The following is a 20,311-nucleotide window of genomic DNA, read 5'->3' on the forward strand; positions in this document are numbered from 1 at the left end:
ATGGCATAATCGTTTTACCCAAGAAGAAACTCGATACACCTCCGGTAGAAAGCAGTATAAAAATAAACCATCAACGCAGGAGAGCGTAATAAAGCTATGTAAACTACTATTAAAACTCAGTAAAACTGATCGTTTGAAATCTGAAGGAGCAGGAAGGGAACAGAGAAAAGTAAAGTAACTTCATGCAAGAGAAGCCACCTTTGAAGCATTAGGAAAAAATGAAGTTATTTTCAACACACAGTATACTGCTATCCAAGTGAGATAAAGCATCTGGATTTTAAAAAAGAAGAGACAAAAAGAAGAAGGGGATGGGGGAGAAAATGAGTCAGGTACAGAGGAAGGCCAACAGGTCCCAGGGCCTTCACACTGGTTCTTACACTGAACTTTCTCATTGGTATCTCAACTTTGGCATTGCTATCCTAGCTCAAATGTGTTTATTTATTTATTTATTTATTTATTTTTTCAAATGAGTTTAAACAGTTTCTCAACCATAGCTATATACTAGAATCACCCGATGGGCTTTTTAAATAATGCCAGGGCCCCCATCCCCAGAGATTCTGATTTAACCAACCTGGAGTTTAGGTCAAGATTTACTTGATCTAAATACAAGACCATCTTCTGTGTAAAAAAACACAGTATCTGCCCTCACCCCAAAGTCATACTCTCCATGCTTCATGTCACTTCTGAGCACTGGACACATGTCAGAACCACACCAGAAACTTCTATGAAACATCTACATGGGGGCCCAAGTCCAGCCTGACTGAACCAGAATCTCTATAGGTGGGGCCCAGGGATAAATAGGTCTTTTTCTCCTTGCCCTTTAATCTGGATTGAGAACCCCTATTCTGAATGAAAAAGAAACTCTAAAGGAGCTCAACCGCTGCGTTAACTTAAGAAATGTTTAAGACACATTAGCTGATGTCAGTACACAGGATACAACAGACAGTGTTCTCAAAGTATCTTCCAGGGAACACCTGCAATACCGTTGCCAACCGTGTTCATTAAAATGCAGACCTCCACATCTTCTCCTTTTTCATTAAAATCTTGGGAATGAGAAGGAGAGGAAGGTTGGCACGGATCATCATTTTAAGTCCCACGGTGTTTTGTTACACACATTAAAGTCTGAAAGCCACTAGGTTAGATGAGAGGCGAGTGAAGATCAACGCTACCCACACATTACTGAGGCTACATCTGTATCAGCAGGACATGGGAAAGGCATGAGGACGATGAAAACGCTAACAGGTGAGAGGAACGCAACAAGAAAACACAAATTAAAAGTTTACGAGGAAACGGTCTCCTCAGTTCCTCCTGTGACCTCAGCTGCTTTTGGGTAGGCGCTAGCATCCCGATTTTATGAGAAAACAGATCCAGAGGGAGAAAGAGACTGATGAGAAGACCTCAGTAGACGTCCACTCCAGTACTCTATTTACAATAGTGGAGGTGCTAGAACTATTTGAAATTGAAATTTGAAGAAGTTCATAAAAAAAGAACAAACAATAGAAATTAAAGGCAACAAAAAAATGAGAATCTTTTAATTTGGGCAGACTGTCAAGTTGATATCAATGAGAACTCTGGAGAATCTGCTACCAAAACTAAAGTACCCCCTGTTTTTGGTACAGAAATGCACAGTTCTTCTAACAATCATAATAACTTACAGAGGATTAGGAATGAATGGTGCCGTTTCTACAAAAGCAAGATATGAACGTGTTGGGTTTTTACTGACCCTTTTTTATCCTAATGAAGCTTTTGGGAGGAGGGAAACGTGATTGACATAAGATCGCAATCTTTAAAGAGAAACGTAAGGGGTGCTAGGGAGTGCTATTTTTCCTACACAATCATCATTTACAAAAATATTTTTGAAAATCAGCCTTACTTAGGTCTTCTAAAGATGTGTCCATACTGGGAACAGGCAAGACCCACTGTTGGCGTGTACACAATCGGCATCAGACTTTCGATATCATCTTGCAGAATTCTATAAAACAGCTTTTCATTTCTTTCTTGTATTCCCATTATATAGATGTACCTGAAATTAAGCGTCCAAAATAATGTCTACATCAGTCAGCATTTATGCTCAAAGTTTTGGCCTTTGGAAATTACACCTAAACATCTAAGATGGAGGACTAGCTTCCCTACCAGAAAAACAAAACCCTAAGTTATTATTATTTAACACCAAGGACAAAAATTAACTAAAATAAAAAATGTTCTTAAATAGCAGATGATAACGAAGAAGAGGAGGAGGAGGAGAAAAGCAGGAATAGCTACTATTTATTGAGCCCTCTGCTGTGAGTCAGGCTCCACACCAGGCACTAGAAATGCAAAGACTACCGTGAGACCACCCTACCCTTAAGGAAATAACCTTCAAGGTGGTGGACATGTAAATATGGAAGCAAAATAAAGTGGGATTGATTCAAATATTTACTAAGTGCCAGGCACTATTTTGGACTCCCGGGATATAAGAAGTAACCCCTGTCCTTGTGGAGTTATAATCCAGTAGGCTTAACGGCATTATGAAGTCTTTAAAGGAGCACAGAGGTGCCACAAAGACAACGGTCAATTCATATATATGTATAAATGGCTTTTCAAGAATAAAGTTGAGAAAACTTGGAAATATTGGCTTGAAAAAAACAAAAAACAAAAAACAAAAAAACAGTGGCTGGGGCGCCTGGCTGGCTCAGTCAGAAGAGAGTATGGACTCTTGATTTGGGGATTGTGAGTTGGAGCCCCATATTGGGTATAGAGATTACTAGAAAAAAAAAAAAAGAAAGAAATGGACTTAAAAATAAAGAGCTGTAGCTTCTACTATTAATAAAGAAAGAAAGAAAAAGAAAAAAAACCAGTGATCACCTTGAATTAAATACATGCAAAACAGACTCATTACTTTTCACTCAAACTTGTCTCTCCTCTTGTTATCTGACCGGATGGGAAGCGCAGATCCCATTCTTGATTTCTTCCTCTCCCACTCTGCCTTTCCCTAGTGCAGTAAGTCAACAAGGCCTAGCGTCCTCCGGCTAAATCATTTTCAAATATATCTCTATATATACCTTCAACTTCCTTCTAGCCTAAAATACACCTCCCCAAATACAGTCCCCAAGCAGGACTATAAACCCAAGCCCTGCTTTACTTACTGTTCAGTGTCTTTCCTATCTCCTTACCTAACTTCTTGAAAGTTTGCATTTCCCTTCATGAGAATCCCAATCATTTCTCAGTCATTGTACTTTTCCGTTTGCCCCATCAGATCAAAGAAATCACTCTCACCTGTCATCAAACAATAATTTCCTGTACTTAACAAACCCAAAAGATATTTTTAATTCTGCATGCAGACTGATCCCTCTACCCAGAATACCATGCCCTTCTTTCTCATTTTACCTGCCACCTGTAATACGCGGTTTAAAACTCAGCACAGGCATCACTTCCTCTAGGAAGCTTAAATGAACTCCCCAAGTCCAGTGAAGGGCCCCTATTTGCGCTTTCAGAATATCCTCTGCATGTACCTTTTCCTCCTTGTTCTGCACAGTGTAGTATAGAGTACAATGATGATCACAGTGTAACTAGTTATTGATGAGCTCCTAGAAGGCAGGGCTGGGATGATGACACATTCTAGTTTGCCTGGGACAGCTTCAGTTATGCTTCTTTTTCACTCCCGTAGATTGGATTATATATTATATGGTCACCTATCATTTACCTACTTTACATCCTTAGTGGCTAGTACAGTGGCACACACAAAGTAGAAGATTAACAAAAGTTGAATAGAAAGGGTACAAATCAGGGCAGCGCAGTTGGCTCAGCGGTTTAGGGCCTGATCCTGGGGTCCCGGGATAGAGTCCCACATTGGGCTCCCTGCATGGAGCCTGCTTCTCCCTCTGCCTGTGTCTCTGCTTCTCTCTCTCTCTGTGATAAAATCTTTTTTTTTTTTCTTTTTTAAAGAAAGGGTACAAATCAGATGACAGCTTTTGCTCCTAAACATTCCATTCAAGGCTGAAATGCTCTGTGATTTTAAGCTTAAAAAATAGATTTCTCCTAAATCTTATAATAGTGAACACAGTATTCAATGAAATAAAGGAAACAGTCATTATAAAAATAAGTTAACTCCTAAAACACAAACTTCATTATGAGACTGCATATTTCTTATGCAATAATAATCATAATGCTCCCAATTCTTCTGATCAGAGCATCAATAAAGAACTAGACATCTAATCAACTCTTACTTTTCCAAAGGGCCATTCATTTTTTTCACGTTTTTATGAAATCGTAAAGCTTGAATATCCTGTGTCTCTATTTTGGGAGGTAGAAGTCCTTGAAGACCAAGCATTTGTCGCTCTTGTAATGTAAATGCCATTCCCTAAAAAAGAGAAAAGGATTAAAAATTATTGCTCACTGAGGTTGCAATGATGCTATTCTGCAAAAATGTAATTTAGATGTAAATTTTAAAAAAATCAGTAAGGTATCATTTTGCCCAGACTATAAAACATTTTTATGACTGATCATCTCTATTATTGGTGAGGGTGTGGTAAAAGTTACTCTCACATATCAATGCTGGAAAAATAAACAGGCTTAAGCTTTTTAGAAGACAACTCAAAAATATTCTTAAATTTTAATGCACATACTCTACAATAGAGCAATTCTACTTTTAGACAGCCATCTTAAAGAAATATTCATGCATAAAATAAAGAGGTGTATATAAAAAGATTAGTTATAGTAGTGTTTCTATTTCTCTTGACTATAACATACTAACTAAAAGCCCATCAATTATGGGGAACCTATGGTATTTCCAGACTATGAAATACCATACACTTAACACAGATCTCTAATTACGTAGAAGAATCTCTCAGACACATAGTTAAGGGGAAAAAAGCACTCTGCAAATCAAACACGCTCACTGTGGACTGTTCTGTTCAGAAAACCCCCATAAAGTACATACTATATACAGGTGCATGAGAATATACATTACACATTAGAAATGTATAATGTATACATTAGAAATGAAATGAAATGAACAGAATACAGCTTGAAGAACACAAACCAAACTGATGACAGGAGCTACTCCCACTAGAAAGATGTGAGGTGGAGTTGAGAAGGGCAAAGGAGGGAATGATACTGAGAAAGAAATTAACCTATGTCATAAGAAAATCTTTTCCAATTTCTAATACTTGGCTGTGTGTTAAATCCTTTTCACCAAAGTGATGTCAGTGAAAATGCCAGAATAGGGACTTCCCAAATGTTTTCCTCTATAAAAGTAGTAAGAACACTGGCCAAGTGATCAGAATAAATTTTTTTCAGAATTCTGGAAACTAACCAAAGGCTTCAGCAATCAGGGAACATTTTACTCAAGAAAAACAGCTGAATTTTCGTAAGAACAGCTAGTTTTATGACATTTTTATTTGCCTTATTCCTATTTTTTCCTTAGCTCCACAGTAGCCTAGAAAGCAGCAATCACTATGAAACAATTGCTTTGAAAACAGAATCTAGCAGCTACTAAAGGGAGGCTGGAGGTAATTCTAAAGCCCTGTATCCAGGAAATTTGCCATTATTTGACCTGTCTGGTGGTTCAGGGGAAGACCCCACTTGCAAGGCTGTATTTAACCTGATTTGGAGTTCACCCAGTGTGAATAGGTTTTTCCTCCAGAAAATCTTGTTGAAAACAATCAGAGGTAATTATTTAACATGGCAGCTGCCTAAGGCAGTGGATAACAGCTCACACAAACAGGATAACCAAAAATCTTTCTAAAAAGGAAAAGCTGAGAAACAAAATGTCCACAGAGTGGGTGAGAGTTTGAAAAGTTTAATATATTCCTAGGAATCTCATCATGAGCTATAGGCAAGTCCAGGAAAAGACCTGGGGCGGGCGGGGGTGGGGGGGAGGCTTCAGCTCCCACCTCGGACTACCTTGAGGCTCCGTGTAAGCAGGAAATGATGGCTGACAGTTAGTTGTAAACTGCCTGACTGAGTACTAAAGGCATGCCCCAACATGCACACAGAGCCCTCAGGTATTTAAGTCTCCATCTAATCATCAGTGGACCACCAAGCTCACAAAGCAGACTTTAGTGGGCCTATCAAACAAGAATAAACCCTTTAAAGAAGTAGTTCAATTATACATCACACACATAAAAAAATTAGCTCAGAAATTTAGTAAATAGACAACAGCAATACAAGAAACACTGGGAGGAATATCTGGTTTCCAGAGCAGCCACATTATTGATAATGTCCAGTTTTCAACAAAAAAATTATAAGGCACACAAAAAAACAAGGTCTGGCTCATATAAAGAAAAAAGGATAATTAATAGAAACCGTCCCTAAGGAATCTCAAACATTGTACTAAATAAAGACTTTAGTCATTTTGGATATATTCAAAGAACTAAAAGATAGCACATCTAAAGAACTAAAGGGAAGTACAAGAAGGATATCCCACTAACTACAGAATATCAATGAAAAGATATAAAAAGGAACCAAACATACAAATTCTGGAATTGAAAGTACAATCATTGAAGTAAAAAGAAAATCCGAGGGGCTCAACAGCAGATTCGAGCAGGCGATTGGCAAACATAAAGATAAGTCAACTGAGATTACCCAGTCTGAGAAATAGAAAAAAAAAAGCAATTAGTAAATATGAACAGAGCCTCAGACACGAGTGGAGCATTATCAAGTGTGCCAATGTATGCATAACAGGAGTCCCAGAAGGCCAGGAGTGTGGAACTATACACAGTAATAGTTTTTGTGTACGATTAAAATTAAATGAGAATCAATCTCAACTAATTGTCATAAAGACAATAATTGCAATCCCCAAGGCAAACCACTAAGAAAATAACTCAGAAAAAGGCACTAGAAGAGGGGCACCTGGGTGGCTCAGTGGTTGAGCGTCTGCCTTTGGCTTAGGGCGTGATCCTGAGGTCCTGGGAGCGAGTCCTGCATCAAGCTCCCTGCAGGGAGCCTACTTCTCCCACTGCCTAGGTCTCTGCCTGTCTCTCTTGTGAATAAATAACATTTTTTAAAAAGGCAGAAGAAGAAATGAAAAAGGAATTAAAATGGCATACTAGAAAATATCAATTTAACACAAAGGAAGGGAACAATGGAGAAATACGGGAACAAAAAAGACAAGACACAAACTACAAAATGGCAGACATAAATCATTTTATCAACTATTATATAATGTAAATGGATTAAAATCTATAATAAAAAGGCATGGATTGGTAAGACGGAGAACATGATCCAATTTTATGATGTCTACAAGAGACACTTTAGTTCAAAAAACACAATTAGGTAGGAAGCAAATGGATGCAGCTCCATCTCATGACCCCAAGATCATGACCTGAGCCAAAAATCAAGAATCAGATGCTTAAATGACTGAGCCACTCAAGCGCCCAGGTGTCCAAGTCTTGATCTTGGCCTGGGTCTTGATCTCAGGGTCATGAGTTCAAGCTCCCCACTGGGTGTGGAGCCTACCTAAAATAAAAAGTTAAAAAAAAAAAAAAGTGTTGTATTTATAATGCAGGGTAGAAGTTAAAATGATTTAAAAAGCAATTTTATATATTAGGTACTTATGTTAATAGTTGATCAAATGCTTAAATCTGCTAGCCTGCTATTAATAAGTGAAGCAAGCCTGCAAAGATGACATTAGCTTCACATGAACACCTTGATTAGTTCTTGAACCGTCCCCTTCTCCTCCTCTCTCCATCTCCCCAGGCCCACCTATCCTGCCACGTCTGCCCTTTTCTTACCTATGCCACGGCAATACCCTCCCAATCAACATCATGGAAGTGTGCCTCCTTCAGCTGATCCTGAAAAACTCCCTGAGATATTTTCCTCTAGACACACTCAGTTTCTTCACATATGCCAACACTGAAAAAAATCCGTTAACCAGATCCGAACATACAGGTAAACACACTGGGGAGCCCCTCTATTTCTTTCCCTCCCAGTGAGGCTAGAGTTCTCTACTGGGGATTAGGAAGTTACCAAATACCTACTTACAAAACTGATAGCTAGTAACTAACGATTCATAACGTCCAGACCGAACACAATAGGGGCACCTGGTGGCTCAGTCAGTTAAGTGCCTGCCTTCAGCTCATGTCACGATCCCAGGGTTCTGTGACAGAGTCCCGCCCTGGGCTCCTGCTCGGCAGAGAGTCTCCTTCCCCCTCGCCCTCTGCCTGCCTCTCCCCCTGCTTGTGCTGTTTCTCTGTCAAATAAATACATAAAATCTTTAAAGAAAGACTGAAAACAATATTTAACAATAGCATTATGGCTAACTGATTATAAAACATCCCCTAAAGCAAGGAACTCATATTTACATTGCCTAAAGTAGCTTTCCAGTTTTCTTTTTCCTCCACAACAGTCTAGATGAAGAAACTGGGATCCAAAGAGGTTATGACCACACTGAAGATTACATGTCCTGTAAGGGTCAGTCTCTGTGATTCCAAATTGACCTACTCAACCACGATGTAGCCATATACAGAAGGCTTATGAAGCATCATGGAGATTATTGATAATATGCTCTCCCCAGGAGTAAAATGGCATATAAAATTGTACACTACGAATTTAAAAGTAAATACATTTTTAAGGGGATTTGGCAAAATAAAAACAGATGATATACTGGGGTGGCAGGAATGTGATTTTCCTTCATTAGTCACATTATAATTCTTATTATTTACAGAAATAACAAGAAAAAATTGAATGAGTTTATATTAGAGATCCAGTCAGAGGAAATTAAAATAAAAACAGAGATCTGGAAAGGTTAAACAAAGAGCCAAAGTTTCATGGCTAGAAATCAAAATTCACACCGAAATTCCTGCTTATAACCCAGCGTAATGATGTCCAATCCTTTAAAGTATAAGGACTTCTAAAAAATTTCATAAAGAATTTCATATTCATACCAGAATAGACAAATCTATAGGAAGAGAAAACAGATTTGTGGTTGCCAGGGGCCGAGGAAGGGAAGGGGGGCGGGGGGCTGACAGCCGAATGGCCTCCATGTTTCCATTTCAAGTGATGGATGCAGGACACCGAATGCACCTAAGGTCATCGGCCTATACAATTTTAAATGGTTAAAACTGTAAACTGTACACTATTTAACAGAATGAAAAAGCCTTACAGACATAGCAACAGGTCTGCCTTTAGTAGGCAGTGACTACAGACATCTTAAAAGATTACAATCTTAAAAGAATTCAGTACTGCCTAAAATTACTATTTAATTAATCACAGCAGCAACATACTCTTAAAACATTTAGCTTACAAGGTGTGAAGCACAAACCTGATTTAAGTCCCCAAGAAGTTCATGACCCTCGAATCAGGAATCATGAGTCTATGTTCCTTCTTAAACACACATGACAGAAAAACTCTCTCTGATACTTAAGGGGCTTCCAAAAGTCATCTTCCGTTAGGTACCTACACAGACGCTATCCAGTCGTGGAGGTTTCAGAGGGCCAGAGCGTTAGATTTTCTTTTCTCTACAGAAGTACTGTAATGCATTGGAGATTACCTTCCTCCTTAAAATTAATTACTTAATAAATTTAACAATATACTTCATAAATTTAATTTAATGTACTTCATAAATTTCTCATAATTCCAAGTACATTTTAGATAGTTTCTGTAAGGATAAAAAATAAAATAAGACCAACATAATTAGCAAATGTTTTCTATACCCATAGCGTTGTAAAAAATGTAAAATTCTGAATGGTGCCTGTCCCAAAGGAACTTTAACCTTAACCTTCAGTTAAGAAATAAAAGTTCACGGAAACGTAAATACCAACGATAACTTCAATGACAACGTAAGACATGAAAGGAAGCACGCAGCCACGAACGTGGGTTACTCGCCACAGGAACAGGAAGATAAAAACTGCTACGGGTTGCAGAGAAGGGAACGATTATTCCAGTCTACGGTGTACGAGACGGCTCTACAGGAGAACTGGATTTTGGATGAGCTGCATCGTGAAGAGCAAGCAAGATTTGGGGAAGCAAGGCCAAAACGAGGGAGGATTAGAATATCCCTCAGTGAGCGTCACTCAGTTCACTGCTGCCGGCCGAATTCTCATTCTGGCAAGGTCTCAAAAATGCAAAGAAGAGGCGCTTGTGTGACCCGTGGTCAAATGTCCCTTTGTAGGCCTGAAGTCCTTCAAAACACATCATACTGGACACGAGTTACCCCCAACGCCCATCATGGCAGACAAATGGGATTGGCAAATTTCTGAGGACTGTTGCTTTCAAATAAAGCCCACCTTAATCTGCACCACTCCCAAGAGGTAAATCTCACATATTACAATAAACTCCGTGTAAACTCTTACAAGGTTTCAGTAAGAAATCTCTCTCCAGAAGTATATGTACTTACTAATTAATATAACCACTAAGAAATAGGGACTTGCCCGGTGAACACAGTTTGGACCCTGAATAAAGGCAAGACTAGATACGAACAATTCCCATCACTTCTGCCCCAAAAGCATAAAGAGGGGGTCGGAAGTCTCTCCACTTTGAAGCAGTGCTGTGAGATTAAAGGGCAAAAGCACTCGAGTGGAACGATTTGTGTCCAAAAAGCTGTGTGGGGGTATGGCAGGGGTGGACGTTAGACAAAATTTTATTTTACAATTTTGACCCCGTATCCCAAGGGCTCAGATGCATCGGTCCAGGATAAGTACATGTTCCGAGCTGGGTAAATCTAAGTTTCCCACACTGGCCAAAAGTCCTGGCCAGACTGCTATTCTAGGCACTTTTTCTGAGCCAAGACTAGGAAATAAAGTCAATCTTTTTCTGGTGGTAGAAGTTGTGGTGGGTGAAAGTGGAAGCGATAAAACAGTCATGAGTCTTGCCCCGTGGAGAAAAGTGGAAAGTCATGCGGAAAAAACCCAAATACTTCTGAATAGTTTTAGCATGAGCCTACAAAAAAAAAAAAAAAAAAAAAGTTCACACTTTATCAGTCTAAAAGATATCAAACCTTTACCAGGAAGAGAGAAAAGGTTAATATTAATGTCACTAACCTTGTTTGTTCTTGGGTTTAGCATGAGCGGCTTGCCTTTCTCTTTTATGTGTATGTGACGACATGCCAGGGTGGAAGGAACAGCAACTATTCTTAACCGGGACAACATCTTTCCTTTCACCTGTGAGAAAAGAAGAAAATAAAGGATGAGAAACATATGATAGAACTGCCTGCCCATCCAGCTATCAGTTTTCAAAAGCTTAATTTTCCACACTTGAAAAAGCTTTTTTCAAAGTATGATTATGTTTCTACAGGTTGTAACAGTTATAAAAGAGTAGTAATTGGGTGAAAACAAAGACTGACTTTTCCTGACAACACTCTTAAGTCCCTGGTTAATAATCATTGCTATTTTGCATATACTGCATTTCTTTTTCTAACCCACCAAGTGCGGCAAGGTACGTATCTCCCCTTTAGGAGAAAAAGAAATGGGAAGATTAATAAACAAGGTAACATCTAGTAAACAAGGACATGTGGTCCATGCACATGGGTGTGGGAGTTTAGGTTGAAAGTGGAAAGGTAACAGGAAAGCCTGGAGCACAAACATTCAGAGGAAGAGAAACTTATTCAAATTCTTAATCTGGATGTAGAATTTTAATGTACTAATATAGTCAGTGTTTATTTTTATTTTTTTAAAGATTTTATTTATTTGTGAGAGACACAGAGAGAGAGAGAGAGGCAGAGACACAGGCAGAGGGAGAAGCAGGCTCCATGTAGGGGACTCGATCCCAGGACCCCAGGGTCATGACCTGGGCCAAAGGCAGGTGCTAAACCACCGAGCCCCCCAGGGATCCCTATAGTCAGTGTTTAAATGTAATGTACTAAATATGTTTTGTTTTAAAAAAAAAAACCTGTTATTTAATATTAAAAACATGCAAATTGGATATAAAACCTGTTTTTACCCTTTCACACTCATCACAAACACATGGGAATCTTTCAAAATGGGAAAACTCTACATAATACATTAAACATCAAATATTTACTGATGGGAATATAATAGATTCTTCTGCATATCAATTCTCCCACCCAGAATCAATTTGCAAAGCCCCTCTATCTTAACCATTGCATTTATCCCACAGTAAGTTTTCTACTGGGATTTTTATTTGCTGAAATATCAAGGTTTCAATACCCTGATGCAGCAAACAGGTGCAGCAAACCATTACACTGGGATTATTTTTTAAGTTAATTTTTCTGAAAGTAAAATTCACATAACAAAATGTGCCATTTTAAGGTGAATAATTCAGAGGGATTTAGAAAATCCATAATGTTGGGCACCTGGGCAGCTCAGTCGGTTAAGCATCTGCCTTTGGCTCAGGTCATGATACTCTTCTCCCTCTCTCTCAGCCTGCCACTCCCCTGCTTGGACTCACTCCCTTTCAAATAAATAAAATCTTTTTTAAAATTTGAAAAAAAGAAAAATGAAAATCCATAATGTCGTGCAACCCATCTCTATCTAGTTCCAAAACACCTTCACTATCCCAGAAGGAAATACTACCCATTACACGGCTCTGCCTCCTCCTCCAGTGCCCACAACCACCAACCCGCTTTCTGTCTTTATGGATTTACGTGTTCTGGATGTTTTATATAAACGTGCTGCATAAATGCAGCCACAAAAAAATATCTATATTAGTATAAGGACATCAAGAACCATGAGAGATGGAGACTGGGGGTGGGAGGACAGAACAGATAATTCAAGGTACAAACCTGCAGTGAGAGTCCTAAGAAATCATAACTCCTAAAGGTCTAATGCATAGGATAGTGAATACAGATAACAATTTTGTAATATAATCATCAAACTTTCTAAGAGACTAGATCTTAATTGTTCCAACCACTAAAAAAAAAAAATGATAATTATACAACATGAGAGGCAAGAGCTATCAATACAATGGCAATCATATTACAATATATAAATGTATCAAATTAATGTTATACACCTTAAATTTACACAGTATCATATGTCAAATATACTTCAATAATCTAATAAAGAATTATGAGAGATATACAACAAAATAATTGGTCATTTTAAAGAGTTAATGTCCTGAAAGACAAACACTAAGGAACTACTGCAATTTAAAGAAGGCTGACCATATGACAAATGCAAAATCTGAATTTAAAAAAATGCTATCAAAGACATTTATTGGGACAATTGGCAAAACTGAAAGATATACTGTAGCTTAAATAAAAGTACTGTAGGGGCACCTGGATGGCTCAGTGGTTGAGTGTCTGTTTTAGGCTCAGGTCATGATCCTGGGGTCCTGGGATCGAGTCCTGCATTTGACTCTTCGCAACGAGCCTGCTTCTCTATGTCTCTGCCTTTCTCTGTCTTTCATGAATAAACAAATAAATCTTTTTTAAAAAAGTACCATAAAACTTTAAGTTGTCTCTATTTGATAGCCATATGTAAGAGATATCCTTGTTCTGAAAACACAGTGAAGTATTAAGGGGCCAAGAAGTATGATATATGCGACCAAAGCCTTTTAAATCATTTCAAAATAAATTTTTAAAAGATTTGAAACGGTAGCTTTGATCATGTGTTTGTGTGGTTCTTCCAGGAGAGACAACATTATTGCACAAAATTAAAACTTTGGTACGAAAGACTAGTATTGCAGTATACTGGCGAGGCAGACATATCTAAGATATAGGATGGAATGATTTTTACTTTAAATCAGAGGCAATCTGAAGAAAAATTCATTTTGTAATCAGCACTTGTAGTATAATCAATACTTGCAGGGGCGCCTGGGTGGCTCAGTCAGTTAAAAGTCCAACTCTTCATTTCCACTCAGGTTATGATCTCCACGTCCGGAGATCAAGCCCCAAGACAGGCTCCAGCGCGGAGTGTGCTTGAGGCCCCTGCCTCTCCCTCTGTGTCCTTCCCTCCCAAATAAATAAATAAGATCTTAAAAAAAATTTTTGGTTTTTGTCCCCAGTTTCTGGCACAGAGCCCCTAAAAACCTGTGGAATTTCCTGAATGATACAAGTATTTTTTTGTTATTCATAGGAAGCCACTTTTGACAATACGTGAGTTTATGCTAACGAGGTGACCTAGGGGGGACCCCTACAAAGCCTCTGGATACAGCTGGTCACCAGAAATATCATGTGATTAGAGAGTAGGATATTTGTGCCCCACTCTGGAACCTGCAGAAAGGGAAGTGGGCAGGCCTGAGATCTCCTTTTTAACAAGGAGATCTGCTGAGCTTTCATGTTGGTGCACACATGTAGATGCAGGGGGGTGGCATGCTCAGGGAGGGCAAAGAGCTCTACTCTATGTCTTCCCCCCCACTCTCATCAATACCTAGTTCTATGTATCCCTTCTGTGGGTTCCTAAGTTGTATCCTTTTATAATAAACCAGCAAATGTAAGCAAAGTATGTCTCCGAGTTCTGGGTGTCATCATAGCAAATCATCGAGTCAGGAGGGGGTTGTGGGAAGCCTCAATTTACAGACGGTTGATCAGAAGTATGGGTCACAGCCTGGGACTAGTGATTGGCATCTTACATAGGGGCAGGGCAGTCTTTTGGGACTGAACCCCTAACCTGTAGGATCTGAAGTTATCTCCATTCAGACAGTGTCAGAATTAAGTTAAATTAAGGCACGCCCAGTCAGCATCTGCTAAGAACTGGAGAACTGCTGGGCGTGGGGGGGCAGGAAATATCTCACGTTTGGTGGCCAGAAGAATTGAGACTGCAAGTAAGGAGAATTCGAGTTTTTCCTTTCAGGAGTTAATTTAAGACCAGCATTCTAATATATGAAATCTATTTTCAACTCCTGGTTAAAGTTTTACTTCTCTACCCAATCCTGAATGTAGTCTGTATAATAAACATACCACCACTTGTCAAATCTACCTTCCAGATGATGGGGACGATCAAATGAGAGACCATATGCAGAAAAGTATTACAATTACAGAATGTTTTATCACTGAAATTACTTTATTAGTAAGTCATATAGGGTAAAATAAAATATGAAGTAATTTTAAGAGTGTCTTTAAAAACAGTGGGCGTAAGTTAAAAAATTAAGGAAAAACAAATCTGCCAAAACTAGAACCAAGGACTCAGACATAGGCAAATAGGCTTAATATCAGCTGAGGAGGCAACAAGATAAAATGTTACGTTAAACAGATGTGATGAAAGGAGAACTCTAAGAATGAGTGGGGTAAAAACAGGAACCAAAAGGCGGGCTTCTAATTTTCAATCACCATATAAAATCGAGCTGCGTGCTTGGGCTACACCTCTGGTTTCTCCCCCTGGTGTGTCATTCATGTGGCCTTGCCCTGGAACTTACTCTCTGGTATTTACAAACTGGCCTGGGACAGAAACTGCTAGGCCCCTGGCTGCTGGAGACTACTCTCCCTACGTGGGGTTAAAGGAGGCCAATGCAGGGGAGACAGAAATTAGAGGTCACGACTGGGTGCAATGAGCACAAGCTCTGCAGTCAGACCGGAGTCTGAATCTAGACGCAGCTCATCGCTGCTCTGGAATCAGCCGTGTCACCCAGGCATTCCCAAATAGTGTCTGAATCGGTGTTAGTCTGGAACAATTTTTCACTGGTGTGTGGCCGAATGAGAAAAACTGGGACAATGCAACACAGTCTTTCATAAAACAAAATTTGTCTTTGTTTTCCTGCTCTACTTCTGATCTTCATACCCTTTTTGGTGATAAAAATGTCTTGTCTTTTCTGAAAAGATGGGGACGGTAGATTGCAATAGTTCTTTAAAAGGTCCTTAATTTAAAAAGGTCCTTTAGCTACTGACAGAATTAAAAGTTGGCAATCTTATGCCTGGTGCCAATTGTCCCCCTTTACATACCTGCCCCTGAAGTCCAAAAGCCCTGAGAATCTCATACTCTCATCAATCAAACAGGGGAGAGGGAACTCTATTTTGCAGAGCTGTGTGTAGCAATGATGATATTTATAAAAATTATCAAGCAATTAAGAGTTTTATCATCATCACAAAGAGCTTAACTACAGGACGTAAAAGTTTACTTAACAAAACCCATAACCAGGCAGTTTAGCAGGGTAGTCAAGGCAAGCTCTGGACTCAAAACTACTAGATTTAAATCCTGACTTGGCCAATGCTAACTCTGATTTTGAAGAAGTCTGTTGCAGTTTTCTCATCACTCAAATGGGGATGATAAACAACAGGACCCACTAAACAGGGCCACTTTAAGATTTAAATTAGATAATCCATGTAAGATACTTATCACAGTGCCCTCTAAGTGTTCTATAAATGTTAGTTATCTAAGCACTATTAGTAGTAAAAATAGACTAAAGTGGTCACAAGGTGTCTTCTGAATGCCTGTTAGTTTCTGCATCAACATCTTTTTCTTTAAAGATTTTATTTATTTGACAGAGAGTGAGAGAGCACAAACAGGAGGAGCAGCAGGCAGAGAGGGAGAAGCAGGCTCCCCACTGAACAGAGCCCCCGACATGGGGCTAGATCCCAGGACCTGGGATCATGACCTGTGCCAGGGGCAGATGCTTGATCGACTGAGCCAACCAGAAGCCCCATATCACCATTTTCTACTATGAAATCCTTATTAAGAGCCTATAAGGATAATCATGGCTAGTGAAAAATACTGTATTGATTCTCTAGATGTTGTTTAGAATGACATTTGATGTTGCCTGGATCTACATATACCATCCAAATTCTCATTAGTGACCTAGAGATTTAATTGGAAACAGTTTAAATAAATGCTAACCATGACTGGATATATATTGGATATATATTGTTCAAAGGAAATACGCAGCCATATAATGAAAATGGTGACTTTAAAATAAAAGCTAACTTTTAATAAAAGACATTTTTAGAAAATGTAGAGTGAGTTTGATAGTATGAATTTTGTGCTCCCTCTAAAATTGATCCTCAGTAAACAACTATAGGTTTCAGTATTATGTATGTTTTAAAATATGACTAAGTTTGGGGTGCCTGGGAGGCTCAGCTGGTGAAGTGCCCAACTCTTGATTTCAGCTCAAGTTTTGATCTCAGGGTCATGAGTTCAAGCCCTGTGTTGGGTGTGGAGCCTACTTAAAAAATAAAATAAGTAAAATATAACTAAGTTTGTTGAAAATTCATCAAGATAAATTAAAATTTTAGTTTAACCTCATATATAATTTAATGTAGTTTAGAATAGGTTGTTTTCACAGGAAATTAAAAATAAATGCATGAGCAGCATTATAGGAGTTAATCTGCATAAGAAATTTTCAATTGGTAAAGGGAGTCTTTTTTAATGAATTTTTAACGTGTTTCCATAACAAACGTATTATAAAAGACAAAAACACTACGCATAAACGCATAAAGGTTTTCATCCTTGTAAGGATGAAACCTGTAAGCAGTTCTTTCTCAGGAGTTAACTGTCCAGCAAGAGTATATTTAACTCTTGGGGTGCCTGAGTGGCTCAGCGGTTGAGCTCTGCCTTTGGCTCAGACCATGATCCTGGGGTCCTGGGATATAGTCCTGCATCGGGCTTCCTGGAGGGACCGGCTTCTCCCTCTGCCTATGTCTCTGCCTCTCATGAATACGTAAATTTTAAAAATCTTAAAAAAAAAAAAAAAAGAGTATATTTAACTTTGAGGACATTGGAGAATTTCTATAAACCGTAGCCCAACATTTCCTCAATATATGATAAAAGTCATATCAGCATATCTGGTATCTATTCCTACCTTTTAATTAAGTCTTTATAACTACCATAAAAGTCAAATACAGGTTACAAATCAAAGTTCAAAGCTAATTAAAGGTCCCATATTAAGAGACAAGGGTTAAACGGTTTTTTTCTGTGTTTTTGCAAACCATGTAACATAGTACATGTAACTCAATCAGTTTTAGTAGTTGCACAATAGATTATATATTTACCTATGTTTTATCAGTCCTGAAGCATGTGCGTGTGTACATATACACATACAGATACACACAAGGGGTGGGGTAGGGAGGAGCAAATGTGGGCAACTATTTCTTCTCTTACTTCCAGAATGCCTGGAAACTACAGAATAAATGCATGGGTGAAGATTAAGGTTAGAGTTCACGAGTACAACATTGCAATTACTTTAACAACAAGTAGGGAGGGAGGGATGGGGCCCTTACCTTAAATTACCTGGGTTCGAATCCAGACTTTGCCACCTAGAACCTGTGATCTTGTGCAAGTTCCTTAACCTTCTTAAGCCTCAGTTTCTTTATTTGTAAAGTGGAAATAACAATACCAACCTCAAAGAGTTATTTTGAGATGATTCACGGACAGAACAGTGTCCAGGCGGGAGCGGACAATTAATAGGAGCTTCTATTGTTACCGACTGCAACACGAGAGGAAACCACCTGGCTATTTATCGACTACTCGGCCTGGACCCGGCGAGTGCACCCGGCAGGAGGGACCCACCGGGGCACCGCTACTAGAACTGCGGTCGTGACCTCCAGGGTCCATCCCCGGCCCCACCCCCCAGCCCCCCACTTCCAGGCCTGCGCGGGCCACTGGGGGTGAACCCACGACCTGCACCGACAACTCCCTGCGGCGAGGAGCCGGGAGCCCCGGAGCTGGAGCCCGGGCAGCCTGCTGAACCGAGTCCTGCCGCCCGCGCAGGTGCAGGGCCGGGCCCGGCTGCAGGGGCGCGGGGAGCTCGGGGCTCACGGGTCAGCCCGGGACCCGCTGGGGCCGCGAAGGATGCCCGACCCCGGGCCCTTCCCTCCGCCGCGCCCCGCCCAGCGGCCCCGCGCCGCCGCACGCGCCCAAACCCGCGGCGGGTCCACGAGGAGCGCGGCGGGCGGGGAGATCGGCGCCCGCGCCCTCTCCCTCCCGGACCCCTCCCTCCCGGACGCCCCATCCTCCCGGACCCCCTCCCTCCCTCCCGGAGCCCCATCCTCCCGGACCCCCTGCCTCCCGGACTCCCCATCCTTCCGTACCCCCTCCCTCCCCCTCCCTCCCTCCCTCCTCCTCTCTCCCTCCCGGACTCCCCATCCTCCCTCCCCCCTCCCTCCCCCCCTCCCGGAGCTCCCCTCCCTCCCGGCGCTCGCTTCCTCCCGGACACCCTCCCTCCCCCCTCCCTCCTGGAGCCCCTCCCTCCCGCACCCCCATCCTCCCTCCCCCCTCCCTCCCGGACACCCCCTCCCTCCCCCATCCCTCCCGGCGCCCGCTCCCTCCCTCCCGGATCCCCTCCCTCCCGGACCCACTCCCTCCCGGACCCACTCCCTCCCGTACCCCCTCCGTCCCACCCTCCCTCCCCCTCTCCTCCCCTCCTCCCCTCCCTCCCGGCCCCGCCGCGCCAGGCCGCGCCCGCGGAGCCCTACCGAAGTCCGTGCGGGCGACAGGTGGTGCTGCCGGCGGAGAGGCCGCGGCCCGCCGCCCACCAGGCGATGCTCCGCGGCTGCCGAGCCCGCCCCTTCCCCGAGCTGCGCGGAGCGGACGCCGGGCGGGCCTCGCACAGGGCGGGGCAGCGGCGCGGCGCGGCGGCCGGGAGGCGGCGGGTGGAGCCGGGGAGCGGGGCGGGGCCGGCGCTAACTGACGGGCACGCGGGCCAATGGGCAGGCAGAGGCCGGGTGCCCCGCCTCCAGGGGGCGGGACTCGGGCCGCGGCTCTGCTGCCGGCGCGCCGGGTTCCGCCGGGCGGTCCGCGGGCTGGTCCCTGGAGGTCGCGGTCCGAGGTCGCGGTCCGAGGTCGGGCGCGCTCCCGTGTGGACGCGACGACCAGGGGCCGCGCGGAGCAGGACGACCCCGGACACGCCGGCGAGGCCCGGGCGCTCGACGCTGAGGCCCGCGCGTTCGCGCGAGAAGAGGCTCTGCGCAGGCGCGGGCGCGGGGGGCGGGTCGGCGGGAGGACCGCGGAGGGATGCAGGCCGCGGGGGATGCGGGACCACGCGCGCGGGGGGCCGGCCGGGAGCCGCCAGGGCCCTGCGCCGAGGCCCGCGCCCGGCTCCGAGCTGCGCGCGTCTAGGCCGCGCTCCACGGCGGCCCCCGCACGTGCCGGCCCTCCCCTCCCCCCCGCACGTGCCGGCCCTCCCTCCGCAGGTGCCAGCCCTCCCCCCCCAGGTGCCCGGCCCTCCCCCCTCGCAGGTGCAGGCCCTCCCCACCCCCCCTCCGCAGGTGCAGGCCCTCCCTCCGCAGGTGCAGGCCCTCCCCCCCAGGTGCCCGGCCCTCCCCCCTCGCAGGTGCAGGCCCTCCCCTCCCAGGTGCCAGCCCTCCCCCCCCAGGTGCCCGGCCCTCCCCCCTCGCAGGTGCAGGCCCTCCCCACCCCCCCTCCGCAGGTGCAGGCCCTCCCTCCGCAGGTGCAGGCCCTCCCCCCCCCAGGTGCCTGGCCCTACCCCCTCGCAGGTGCAGGCCCTCCCTCCGCAGGTGCAGGCCCTCCCCTCGCAGGTGCCAGCCCTCCCCCCCCAGGTGCCCGGC

General features: G+C 42.9%; 1 protein-coding gene across 4 annotated transcripts in view; it reads right to left on the reverse strand.

Moving 5' to 3' along the window:
* Positions 1–19,374, reverse strand: part of ME2 (malic enzyme 2) — a 48,622-nt gene extending 29,248 nt beyond the window's left edge. Inside the window, exons 1-4 of one of the 4 annotated variants that reach the window (XM_077892881.1) lie at positions 19,220–19,374; positions 10,959–11,078; positions 4,206–4,339; positions 1,874–2,023 (exon numbers count right to left, since the gene is read on the reverse strand). In XM_077892881.1, the coding sequence (XP_077749007.1) occupies positions 1,874–2,023; positions 4,206–4,339; positions 10,959–11,066 (392 nt within the window). In that variant the 5' untranslated portion in view covers positions 11,067–11,078; positions 19,220–19,374. Of the gene's footprint in view, positions 1–1,873; positions 2,024–3,152; positions 3,256–4,205; positions 4,342–10,958; positions 11,079–13,153; positions 13,284–18,025; positions 18,045–19,219 lie in introns of those variants that run through there. The other 3 variants (XM_077892901.1, XM_077892891.1, XM_077892911.1) reach the window with 3 other exon arrangements.
* Between the last annotated feature and the right edge of the window lie 937 nt (positions 19,375–20,311).

Source organism: Canis aureus, chromosome 1 (genome assembly GCF_053574225.1).
Source record: "Canis aureus isolate CA01 chromosome 1, VMU_Caureus_v.1.0, whole genome shotgun sequence".
Lineage (NCBI taxonomy): Eukaryota > Metazoa > Chordata > Mammalia > Carnivora > Canidae > Canis > Canis aureus.